This window comes from Lontra canadensis, unplaced genomic scaffold (assembly GCF_010015895.1).
Source record: "Lontra canadensis isolate GAN:19392208 unplaced genomic scaffold, GSC_riverotter_1.0 scaffold10, whole genome shotgun sequence".
NCBI classification, from domain to species: domain Eukaryota; kingdom Metazoa; phylum Chordata; class Mammalia; order Carnivora; family Mustelidae; genus Lontra; species Lontra canadensis.
Window position 1 is genome coordinate 11424125 of NW_022631004.1, and position 12928 is coordinate 11437052.

General features: G+C 38.8%; 1 protein-coding gene across 6 annotated transcripts in view; it reads left to right on the forward strand.

Annotated features, from left to right (window-relative positions):
* OTUD4 (OTU deubiquitinase 4) overlaps positions 1–12491 on the forward strand; it is a 42088-nt gene extending 29597 nt beyond the window's left edge. For 5 of the 6 annotated variants that reach the window (XM_032855605.1, XM_032855599.1, XM_032855600.1 and 2 more), the window contains exons 14-21: positions 2511–2673; positions 4726–4849; positions 5150–5205; positions 5897–5974; positions 6996–7134; positions 7930–8190; positions 9375–9415; positions 10988–12491. In XM_032855605.1, coding sequence (XP_032711496.1) covers positions 2511–2673; positions 4726–4849; positions 5150–5205; positions 5897–5974; positions 6996–7134; positions 7930–8190; positions 9375–9415; positions 10988–12196 — 2071 coding nt within the window. In that variant the 3' untranslated portion in view covers positions 12197–12491. The remainder of the gene's footprint in view (positions 1–2510; positions 2674–4725; positions 4850–5149; positions 5206–5896; positions 5975–6995; positions 7135–7929; positions 8191–9374; positions 9416–10987) is intronic. The other variant, XM_032855601.1, reaches the window with a different exon arrangement.
* The last annotated feature ends 437 nt before the right edge of the window (positions 12492–12928 follow it).

The window sequence follows — 12928 nt, forward strand, 5'->3', positions numbered from 1 at the left end:
ATCATGACCTGAGCCGAAGGCAGAGGCTTTAACCCACTGAGCCACCTAGGCACCCCAAGTTCTCACTTTTTAATAGATTAAAAAAGAAACATTTTGGGGCGCCTGGGTGGCTCAGTGGGTTAAAGCCTCTGCCTTCGGCTCAGGTCATGATTCCAGAGTCCTGGGATAGAGCCCCACATCGGGCTCTCTGCTCAGCAGGGAGTCTGCTTCCCTCTCTCTGCCTGCCTTTCTGACTACTTGTGATCTCACTCTAATAAATAAATAAAGAATCTTTTAAAAACATTTTTTTTCCCCTTGAACACAAAGATCCTCTTTAGTGTTTTAAAAATTAAAGAAAATACACATAGACTAGGAAGGGGCTGCTTTTATACTTTTGTTTACCACAAACTCAATTTATGGCAAGTGTTTTGTGGTGTTGTAGCCAATCTCCTAGGAATTGGTAAAATAATCAGACAGTGTGAAATGTCACTGTCTTCCTAGGATCTTTCTTATGTGTTAGCTATATACTTGATGTATAAAAATGCTGGAGAGCAGAAGGCAGTGGATAATATACAGACACTAAGCTTCAAAGAATTTTTGACATTGTAATTGATAACATGGGAACCTACTTGGATTTGCAGTTAAGTGTGCCTTCTCTACTGTTGTTGTGAGAGTGAATTTTACTAGCATATGGAAACAAATTTAGAGACTCCTGATGACTAAATATTTGGAATAAGTTTCAAAAAAATCTAAAGTATGGAATTTTATAGCTAATAGTCTAATTGATTTAAGCCCATTACTTTATCTTGACTTTATTTCTTATATTTAGCACATCAGTTTTAAAATCTTTTAGTTATAGAATAAAAGAACTGAGGTGCCTGGGTGGCTCAGTGGGTTAAAGCCTCTGCCTTCAGCTCAGGTCATGATCCCAGGGTCCTGGGATCGAGCCCCGAATCAGGCTCTCTGCTTGGCCGGGGCCCTGCTTCCCCCTGCCTCTCTCTGCCTGCCTCTCTGCCTGCCTCTCTGCCTACATGTGATCTCTGTCAAATAAATAAATAAAATCTTAAAAAATAAAAATAAAAGTATTATAATGTTGGGCCTAATGACTTACCTCTCACTTTTTTTCATTTCTTACTGATATTGATCTCTGTCTTTGGAGATAATAAAATATAACAGTAACCAGTGCAGGATTGCCATGTATGTTTTCACTGTGCAAGTGCTGAGAAAGAGTAATGTTGTTGAATGTCTCTGCTCCAGCTAACTGCAAATAGGAAAGATTTGGTTATTGCTGTCTGATGGGTTAGGGTGAGGTAGACAGTTGGGGTGATGGGAGATGGTGGTGAGGTAGTGTTAGCTTTCCAATGCTTGGCACTTGCTGAATCCTCTCAGGGGTCTGAGAAAGACTGGTCTAAGATTGTGAGGGTCCAGATTTGCTCCTCTCCCTTTTTTCTCCCAACTGGGGTTGACATCTGCCCTGTTGGAATTAGGGTGTGATTTTAAGTGGGACTACATGAGGACATGAAGTGGCTATTCTTTATTTTGGAGTTAAAAAAAAAATCAGATGGTATCATTGTATCCTCACTTGTTTGTTTATTTTTAAAAAGACTTATTTATTTAGCTTTGTGGGGGGTGGGGCAGAGGGAGGAGAGAATCTCAGGCAGATTCCCCATTAAACTTGGAGCCTGCCTCTGGCTTGATCTCACGACCCTGAGATCATGACCTGAGCCAAAATCAAGAATCTAATGCTTAACTGACTCTGCCACCTAGGTGGCCCCGTGTCATGTCTGGTATTGTGACCAGCTATTTTTCCTCTACGTTTTGGATTTTCATTTTCCACTGTTGTGGAACTGTTAGACATTATAGAAGTATTAGTCATACTGCCTATAATAGTTACAAGCCATATAAGCACATTAGGGTTTTGGTATAGGCTAGTAAACTATTCATGAATTTCTTGTCATCCTTCTCAGACCAAAATTATATTGAGATGATGATGGCAGACTTATCTGCAGTTCTGGTGTATTAGTCTGGTGTATTTTAATTTTTATTCATTCTAGCTTTCTGTCTCTCTCGGTGGTATCATCAAAAAGCAGCACTGTCTGCTTTGAATGTTGCCCTGAAGTGTACGGAAAATGAGAGTGCTCTTGAGATCTAAACTAATGACTTTTCTTTTGAAAGTGAGTTATATGACAGTATTGGACTATGGCATAAAGAATATATATAGTACTTAAGTTTCTGCTCTAATGAAAAGGAAAAACATCTCAGTTATTTCTGTACCACTTGAAAGTGAGTTATATTTTCCTTTTCTTCTTTTTTTCTTGTCTTTCCCTATTAGTCTTGACTCTGTCATATTGCCATAAGCTATAGGATCTTCCATTTACTAAACATGTATTAGGCCACCAAAAGTTCTATAATGTCACAGTGCAGCTAAATTAGTTAAATATTTGTATTGCAAAAAAAAAGTTCTTTTATTTTAGGTACTCAATACATTTTGTCTTTTTTTTTTTTCATGACGAGAATGTTTTATTTGACAGAAAACCTGATCGTGAGAGAGCTGAGGATTTTGATCACACGAGTCGAGAATCTAACTATTTTGGCCTCTCCCCAGAAGAACGCAGAGAGAAGCAAGCTATAGAAGAATCTCGTTTACTCTATGAGATTCAGAACAGAGATGAACAGGCTTTCCCAGCCCTTTCCGTATGTATAAGAAGAGGTTTTGAATGTTGTTCACAAACCTTTCCTTAATACAGTGTTTATATTAAACTATAGTTTCTAATGATAGACTGGTAATTTTTTTTTTAAAGATTTTATTTATTTATTTATTTGTCAGAGCAAGAGAGAGGGGGAGGGAGAACACAAGCAGGCAGAGCAGCAGGCAGAGGCAGAGAGAGAAGCAGGCTCCCTGCTGAGCAAGGAGCCTGATGCGGGACTCGATCCCAGGACCCTGGGATCATGACCTGAGCCGAAGGCAGCAGCTTAACCAACTGAGCCACCCAGGCATCCCTAGACTGGTAATTTTTAAGCTGAAAGGTACTTTAAAGATCATGTAGTTGCCCCTCATTTTCACGTTTTTCATGAGGACGATGAGGTTTGAAGATATTACTTATTGGCAGAGTTGAGGCAAGTAAATTGGTTAGCTTACTAGTTTAGTATTTTCTCTTGAGCCAAAAAAATACATATATTTTGTTAGCTAAAGTTATGCAGTAGAGGTTCATATTCAGTAAACAAGATACGTCTATAAAATCAGGAAACTCTTTTTAGTGTCCTTTACTAAACCCACCAGGACCCAGTTAATAGATATAGAAAGAATTGTCATTCAGGATGTTTGCTGTCAGAGGTGGTAATCCATGTAATCCTGTGGCTTTGCCCTTGCTCTGTGTGTCAGATGGCGGGCTACGATGGATACTTCTCTGATGAAAGAAACGGTCTCTACCCTTGGGTCTCTTAATTCTATGGGGGGAGTCAGAAGGGAAAACTATTCTCATGTAAAATGAGGCAACTAACTCAGTTTGGGGCACTGAGGGCCCCTGTGCCTGTGATCTTTCAAATATTGGTAAGTGTACCAAGTACCATGTGATTCAGAGTGGTGGACACTTTTTCTTAACAGTGGATTAAACAAAATGTAATGCTACCAGGTATACCAGTATAAAACTAAATTAAAGCACTATATACTCAATTCTCTGTCCTCTCACCTCTGTGGAATCCTTTAGAGGTGTGAGATGTTCAGTTGAAACCACTGATCTGGAGTAGTAGTTCAGTCTGGCCACAGAGGTTGGAGCTTATGAATTACTTACTGGAAGATGTGCCCAAATCCATGTGCATTATGCTAAGTAAATTTGTCTCTATGTGATAGATGTTATTTTCCCATAACATAATGTTTAGATAATAAAAAAGTACAAATCATTTACACTTGTATCCTAGCTTTTTGTCCTTTTGTTGTTATTGTAAAATATAACTAGTGTATGTGAATGGTAAAAGTGGTAGTGAATGGTAAAAATACCACTAGTGTAATGTGGGAATAAATTGAGATTTTTTTGATGGTTAAAATGGGTCATCACACTCACCATTTTTCGACCTGTCTTGGACTTGATAGTGACTTAGGTTTGTCTTCTAGAAAATTCCTGTCACAGAGGGCTGAGTTCTTATTCTCAGCTGTGTGCAACTCATAGAGAGCTAGAGAAGGAAAGGACTTTTAGAGATAGTTTAACTTAGAAACCTGACTTTGTCCATTTGTTTCACCAGTTAGAAGGTTAGATCTCATGCAGAGCTTAAGGATTTGCTTATGGTCAGCATTTCAGTGAGAAGAATCCTAGTACACTGTATCTGCTAATTTGAACTTGGGTATTTTTTCCATCACAAAGGTCTGGCCCTATAATGGGCTTTTGAAGATTTGTGTGAAGGGTGCTGTTCTTGCTGCAAAGAACACAAGTGTAATAAGTTGGAAGGTGAAGGTTTGGTCAGGGTGGCTTCCTGAAGAAGGGGTATGAAGAAGTCACTCTACTAATTTAGGCTAAAGGTCTGATTGCCTAAAATTTTTGACTTATTAATAAGCATATTGCTATGGACTATATAATTAAACAGGAACCCTATGTCCAATTTTTTATAGTTTTGGAAGTATAAAGACATTAGGCTATGAATTTTGATACTTTTAATCAGATGTATGAAAAGTAAGATGAATTATAAGACTTTTGTTCATACATTTGTGGGTAGATCTTTAAAACAAAGTATTGGATTTTTGTTCATTTTAAGAGCTCATCAGTCAGTCAGTCAACTTCTCAGAGTAGCAACCCATGTGTTCAGAGAAAATCATCACACGTAAGTGACAGAAAAGGAAGCAGGCGGAGAATGGATACCGAAGAACGGAAAGATAAAGGTATGTTATTTCAGCATTTGAAAGCAGATGCTAGAGCTCTGTGTCTGGTTTAAAGTCGTAGGCTGGGAAAGAACCCTTTCTAAATCATTAAGTAGTATAACAGGCACATATCTCACTTGCAGAGAAGCATTGACTCAGGCTAAAAGCATGTTAAATGTTACCCTGAAAACTACATTTTTCATTGACTAAACACAGTTCAAATAGTACTTTAGCCTTTGTCTTCATATTTTGTTGTTCTAGCCTCAGACCTGTCTAGTGGCTGATACTGTCTTTTTTTTTTTTAATCTTTATCTGTTACAGACTCTGTTCATGGGCATATTCATTTGGATAAAAAACCTGAGCCAAGCACACTGGAGGTAAATGTTTTAAATAATAATTATATCTCCCTCCCGCCCTAAACATGATAAAATAGCAGGAAGAAGGAGAAGCTGGAGATGATTTCATCATTTCATAACTAAGTATTACAGAAGTAGAAAAGTGGGAAAAGATGATGGTACTTGAGAATTCACTCACAAATTATAACCTATTTCTTCATGATGACCTATCTGAATCAGTGGAAAGTAGCTTTTACTTTCCATTATTCTATAGTAGATTGAGATTTTTGAAGATTTTTGAAACCACATTCCCAGTAAAAACTGCCCAGCAATTTGGTAGGATCAAGATGTGCAGGCCAACTTACCTGTTGAAGACCAGATATAATTGAAAAAATACTTAGTCATGAGAGGGTTCAGTCAGGTACAGGTAGGGTGTATAGGCAACTACGTATACCACTGTATAGGCAACCTTGATTATTCTAGAATGTGGGTTTTTTTTTTTAAGATTTTATTTATTTATTTGACAGAGATCACAAGTAAGCAGAACAGCAGCTAGAGAGAGAGGGAGAAGCAGGCTCCCTGCTGAGCAGAGAGCCCGATGTGGGGCTCGATCCCAGCACCCTGAGATCATGACCTGAGCTGAAGGCAGAGGCTTAACCCACTGAGCCACCCAGGTGCTGCCTAGAATGTGGTCTTTGAAATATAAAATTTCATTTTTTTTTTGTTTCCAAAGAATGTTAGTGATGATAAATGTGCAAGAGTTTCGTCACCATCAAAGTCAAAGAAATTAGAGTGCCCACCTGTAGAGCAAGTAAGTGCATTGTTATATTTGACATCTGATTTTTCATTCTCTGGGTTTCTTATGTTTTTAAACGATCATCTAAAAACAAAATGGGAAGTAGCTTCCTAATTTGGGTGTGGTTGTGATTAATCTGTAATCCTTCTGTTGTGTATTTAATCTAGAATGTTTTCAGTTTCTGTGGATTTTTTGTTGTTTCTAAGTAATCCTAAGCCCAGTGTGGGTCTCATACTCAGAACCCTGACATCAACACCTTATGCTCTACTGACTGAGCCAGCCAGGTGCTTCTGTGGAATGTTAATTTTTATAACGCCCTTTTTTGGACCTGGAAGCCATACTTCTGAATTGATCTCGAATAAGTTTGTATTTGGTATCTTGTATTACCTTTGTGGTGGGTTGGGTTGGCTTGAAAATCAGGTTTTTGAAGGGAAATTACAAATTTCTGCTTTATTTCGAAACTTTAAAGAGTTGTTTGAATCTTTAACAATTATTTTGTAGAAGGGAGGGAATGATTTTAGAGGTTAGAAAAATAGACACTTAGAAATCAGTACCATCAATTTACAGATATAATGAAGAAGGAACTTGAGTTCTCTTAGATGTTTTGGTTCTCAGTCTAATATAGGAGTACAGTTCTTAGTCTTTCCTTGCCTTCCAGTTAATATCCTTCATGTCATTTGGAGAGCAGTTTAGGGTATGTCTTTGTGTGAGGAGCAATTGAAAATAACTCATGAATTTCAAAATGATTTCAGTGGTTTTTGCATTCTTTCCTTAAAAGCATAATGTTCAGGTTGTTTTAGAGGTTGTTTTTATCTCTTCCACTGTCTTTTGTGACTTGGTAGGTAATCCCTGGTTAGGATCAAATTTGTTTGTGTGGAATTTTTAGCTACTGTTTTTCTTTCATTTCTAGGATCAGAAAGAATGTTTATGTAGAAACTACAGTTATGTAAAAGGCGACTGAGGATACATTTGGTGTTAAAATTAGTGTTAAGCAAAATGAATTCTTGTCTTTTTCCACCCCCCCACCCCCCCGAAGAAGCCAGCAGAGCACGTGTCTTTGTCAAATCCAGCTCCCCTTCTAGTTTCTCCAGAGGTACATCTTACTCCTGCGGTGCCTTCTTTACCAGCCACTGTGCCAGCCTGGCCAAGTGAACCTACAACTTTTGGACCAACAGGTTAGATAAGAATTAAAAAATTCCTTGAATCAACCAACAAAAGCCTTCCAAGTCAGTGACTTCAAGTTCTTTTTTAAAATAATAATAATAATAATAATTATTATTATTATTATTTAATGTTTTATTTTACTTTTTAAAGTAACTTCTACACCCAGCATGGGTTTGAACTCCCAACCCAAAGATCAAGAATTGCATGCTCTATTACCGACTGAGACTGAGCCAGCCAGTCGCCCCAGGGATTTCAAATTCTTCATAGCTTGAACTCAGAGCAGGGTTAGTTGTGCAGAGCCTCACAGGTTTTTTTGTGATCCTCTGCTCTGCTTCCAGTGTGAGAGGGCCAGGTTAGTTTGGTATTCATTTGAGATATGCCCTCCAGAATCTCAGGAGCAAGATGTTTGAGCTGGTTGTCTCATTGGTTGCTTTTGTCGCCCAGCACTGACACCACAGTTTGCATTTCCCATCAACTGGCTTTGTATACCTCCCCCTGCCTCAGCCTTTGGACCTTTTGCCTGGCTCTGTCTTGCTCATGTTTGTAAGAGCTATGATTAGAAGACAGTGACTCAAAGCTTGTTTCCTGGGCTCATTTCCTCCTTATGTGTCTAAGAAGGTTCTTAGTGATATAAAAGGTACCTCTTTAGGTTTTTTTATATACTGTTTTATCAGCTATATCAGTTGTACAGCATTTTTAATTTTTATTTATTTATTTTTTACCTCTTAGCTTAATGAAACCTTACATTTGTGAGGAGAAATAGTTTCACCTTTTTATAGTTTGTGCTTCCTTTCTCTCTTTTGTAGGTGTCCCTGCTCAAATTCCTGTTTTGTCAGTGACACAGACTCTGACCACTGGACCTGATTCTGCTGTGTCCCAAGCTCATTTAACACCCTCCCCAGTTCCTGTGTCAATACAGGCAGTTAACCAGCCCTTGATGCCTTTGCCTCAGACATTGAGCCTTTACCAAGACCCACTCTACCCTGGGTTTCCTTACAATGAAAAGGGAGATCGAGCCATTGCACCACCTTATTCACTGTGTCACACTGGGGAGGACCTGCCTAAAGGTGAGATCCTTCTCTAAGTTCCGCTTGATTTTATTTATCAAGTACTGATGGGGTTTCAGGGAGAAAACTGAATAGAAGTCAGAGGTTATATTACTGAGTAAGCCGAAGGACTGACTTCGAGAAGAAAAGAGATTTGGCTGTCATTTACTTTCTTGCTTCAGCTTTTGTTTGATTAGAATATATTTTTTTCTCTGTTCAGTAACGGTCCCTCCTTTGTGTCTTTTTTTTTTTTTTTTTCCAACACAGCCTAAAACCATTTTGAATTAAATCTTAATGATGTCACTAAGTAGGTAACCTAAACATTACTGAGTTTTCTCATCATTGGACTGGGTTTTGAAACTACTCTGTTCATTCAAGAAAAGAATTACATAACTATATGTACATATATATATTTTTAAAGATACTATTATTTGACAGACACAATGAGAGAGGGAACATAAGCAGAGGGAGTGGGAGAGGGAGAAGTAGACTTTCTGCTGAGCAAGGAGCCCGATGTGGGGCTCGATCCCAGGATACTAGGATCCTGACCTGAGCTGAATGCAGATGCTTAATGACTGAGCCACCCAGGCACCCAACAATATATATTTTTTAAGAATTTTTTTTTTAATTTGCTTTTGTTTTTTTTTCTTAAAGGAATTTCAGTTTGCAAAGTTTCCTAGCTGTAGAAAAATTGAAGAGTGTGCCGTGACTGTATGCTCTTTACCTGGATTTTTGTGGCTAATTTTGTTAGTGGTTTGATGCTTGAGTCTGTGGATAACTGGTTAATGTCAAATGAATACCTACTAATCTTTTGTTACTAATAAGTTAGGTGTATGTTGATTTTACCCATAAGCCCCAACATTTTTATTTCATAATTTTTTAAACCCCACAGAGTTAAAAAAATGGACACCTGAGTTTCCTTCACACAAAATTAATTTTAATCAGATAAAAATCTGAGTTTAAGCCATTTTCAGACTTAGATATTAGCATAGAGAAAGCCTGTTGAGCCTGGAATTCCCCAATAGTAACAGCTTGGTTTTGGTTATATTACAGTTTTTAGTCTATGTTTTACATCACCGGCTACAGAAAACATTTCAGTAGACAAAATTGTGTTTAGAGCTATATATTGTTTAAGGATAGTGGGGCAGGGGAACCTTTTTGAACGTATAATTTTAGTGAGTGATTATTATGTTATTTATTTTTAGATAAGAACATTCTTCGATTCTTCTTTAATCTTGGTGTAAAGGTATTTATATTTTATCATTTTAAAGTTATCTTTAAGTTAATACTGTTTTAAATTGTCAATATTTAAATCTTAACTCTTGTCAGTGAATAACCTAAGGTTTACCAAATCACATTTTAAGAACTAGGATTTTTCAGTACTGTACAGTTTCTTTTTAGTGGTGGTTGAGGCTCCAGTATTTGCCTGCTTTTCCTTTTAACTGGCAATGGTTAACCTTGTGAGTATATTCAGGAAATAGTCCCCGTCCCCTGGGCATCCTGGTGAAAAGGCCTTCATTGAGGAATTCTGTGAAAGATCTGGGTTTGAAATTCCGTTCCATCACTTTTTTAGCTGTATATCCCTGGGCAAGTCATTTAATGTATCAGCCTAGCGTTTTTCATTTGTGTTATGTGGATAATATTTTTCCATCTGCCTCATTTATTGAGAGGATCAAAGGAAAGAACTTAGGAGAGTTCTCCAGTGGAAGGTGGTGTGTTCGCTAGCAGAGCAGAGGTATCCTTTGGGAAGTGGTCAGCCTATGTCCTTGTCAGTGGTGGATTATCTCCTGTTTTGGATTAATTTCTATGGGTTTTAGACCATTAAAATATGAAGTGAAGTGCCGTACTGTAGTCTACTGGTCATTTCAGCAAAGGTCACTCGGTTAATTTTATTGTCTATAGTACTCATTGTTTGTTTTATATTTAACTAGTTAATGTTGACTTTAGCCATTTGGTTAATTTACCAATTAACTGGTAAATTTTTCTTTATGTTTGGAGTTTAGCTGGCCCTTTGTAGGGGGTAAGATTTGCTTTATTTTCAGTATTTCCATTCTGACTGGAGGTCTAACTTTATTTTTTATCTTATTTTTTTAAAAGATTTTATTTATTTATTTGACACACAGCAAGAGAGGGAACACAAGCAGGGGAGAGTGGGAGAGAGAGAAGCAGGCTTCCTGCTGAACAGGGAGCCTGACACGAGGCTTATTCCTGGGACTCTGGGATCATGACCTGAGCCACCCAGGCGGCCCTGGAGGTCTAACTTTCGTCTGTGCAGTTGGAATGCTCTTAGGGCTCCTGAACCTGTAGAGGCCTGACCTTGGGATCATCTACTTCTATACCATTGTTTTTCTGGTAGAGCAGAAAGGTCCAAACCAATTAACTAGTTGACATGGGGTCACATAATGAGTTAGTGGTAGAGCCAGAACACGAATGCAGGTTAAGCTAGAGAGCCAGTGGTTGAGATATTTATTCAAAGCTGGAGGCTCAAGTGCTTGATGGTGGTGGTTTCTGGGACCTGTATCATCCAGAATTGTTTCCAGGCAGTTATATGCAAAGAATGGAATTAGTGATCCTGATAATCAGTGGATGAGTTCATCATATTGTCTCCTGTCACCTTAATACCAGGACCTTTGGTTGGTTTCAGGATAGCAAAAAAGAATGGAATCTTAGAGCAGTGACTTAATTTTGTAATTCCTTTTCATGTTACATATCACAGTGATGATACGGTCTTGTCAGGTATGGGGAACTTGAAGCACTCGTCTGAACTTCTTCCCCTCCCCCCTCTTTTGCTAATGTAACTGTTTTTTGTGTCTTTTAGGCATATAGTTGTCCTATGTGGGCCCCACATTCTTATCTGTACCCTTTGCACCAGGCCTACCTGGCAGCCTGCAGGATGTACCCAAAAGTCTCTGTCCCTGTGTATCCTCCAAATCCTTGGTTCCAGGAAGCTCCTTCTGCTCAGAATGAAAGTGATTGTACCTGTACCGATGCACACTTTCCTATGCAGACTGAGGCCAGTGTTAATGGTCAGATGCCACAGGCAGAGATTGGACCGCCAACATTTTCTTCACCTCTGGTTATCCCTCCATCTCAGGTGTCTGAAAGTCAAGGACCGTTGTCTTACCAGGCCGATATTGAATCTGAAAACCCTGGGCAGCTTCTTCATGCTGAATACGAAGAGTCACTAGGTGGCAAGAACATCTTCCCGCAGCCGTCCTTTGGACCGAATCCATTCTTAGGCCCAGTTCCCATTGCACCTCCTTTCTTTCCTCACGTTTGGTATGGGTACCCTTTCCAGGGATTTATAGAAAATCCAGTAATGCGGCAGAATATTGTTTTGCCCTCTGATGAGAAAGAATTAGATCTGCCCCTGGAAAATCTGGATCTGTCTAAAGAATGTGGTTCAGTTTCCACAGTGGAGGAATTTCAGGAGGCCAGAGGTGAAGGTGCACATTCTCTCCCTGAAGCAAGTGTGAGTAAGCATGAAGGCCGGGCAGAGCAGGCGTCCCAGACACCCAAGGCAGATACGGCATTGGCTTCCATCCCTCCTGTAGTAGAGGAAAAGGCCCATCTTCCCACTCAGATTCTAAATAGAGAGCGAGAAACTGTGCCTGTTGAACTTGAGCCTAAAAGGACCATTCCAAGTCTGAAAGAAAAATCAGAAAAAGTCAAAGATCCTAAGACTGCTGCTGATGTGGTCAGTGGGGCCAACTCTGTAGATAGCAGAGTGCAAAGACCAAAAGAAGAGAGTTCGGAAGATGAAAACGAAGTGTCTAATATTCTGAGAAGCGGTCGATCCAAGCAGTTTTATAATCAGACTTACGGAGGCAGGAAGTACAAAAGTGATTGGGGCTCTTCTGGTAGAGGAGGATATCAGCATGCAAGAGGCGAGGAGTCCTGGAAAGGGCAGCCAAGCAGAAGCCGAGATGAAGGATATCAATATCATCGAAATGCCCGAGGACGGCCTTACCGCGGGGATAGGAGGAGATCGGGGATGGGAGATGGCCATCGCGGGCAAAACACTTGATGGTTGTTGCTGTGGTATTTTAGAGCAGAAACCTCTTCTTAGGTGGAATGTTTCTGAAGGCTTTAAGAAAATACATTAAAATAAAAACCCAAATTTGAACTATCTCCTCCCCTCCCCCTTGACCCTCACTCCCATCCTGGACAACAGATTTTGGATATGTGTTCAAGGGGCAAGTGAATTCCTGGCATTGCCATTTTTCTTTGTTCACAATCTGTTTATCAGGTAACTGCCCCCATAAAAAGTAGAAAATAAGTTTGTTAAAGTATTTTTTATAAACAGCTTAATATAAAACTTAGATTTAGTGTTTGGTTTTTTTCCTTATATAAGTTTAATTTTAAATGTTGGAAATGTGTGCTTTATAGTGTTTACTAAAGGTGACAAGAAAAAGACCATTTGACACACTATAGATTCCAAAACATAACATTGCACCAAATAGAAACATATATTTTATTATGCAATGCCTTAGTCATAAACTGGGCTCAAATAATTCTTAGCCTAAAACACTGTTGTCTTTTGAAATGCTTCCAACCCAAAGGCCTTTCATCTCAATATCTGTCAAACTTGAATAATGTCTTCTCTTTAATATTACACATAAGGCAGCCTATTAACCTGTGTCTTAGAAATGTTGTATATAGTTCTTTTAATATTCATAGGGTATATTTTTGAATTTTGGTGAGTATTTGTTGAACTTGAGATCGCATACAAGACAAGACGTTTAAGAAATAATAGGAA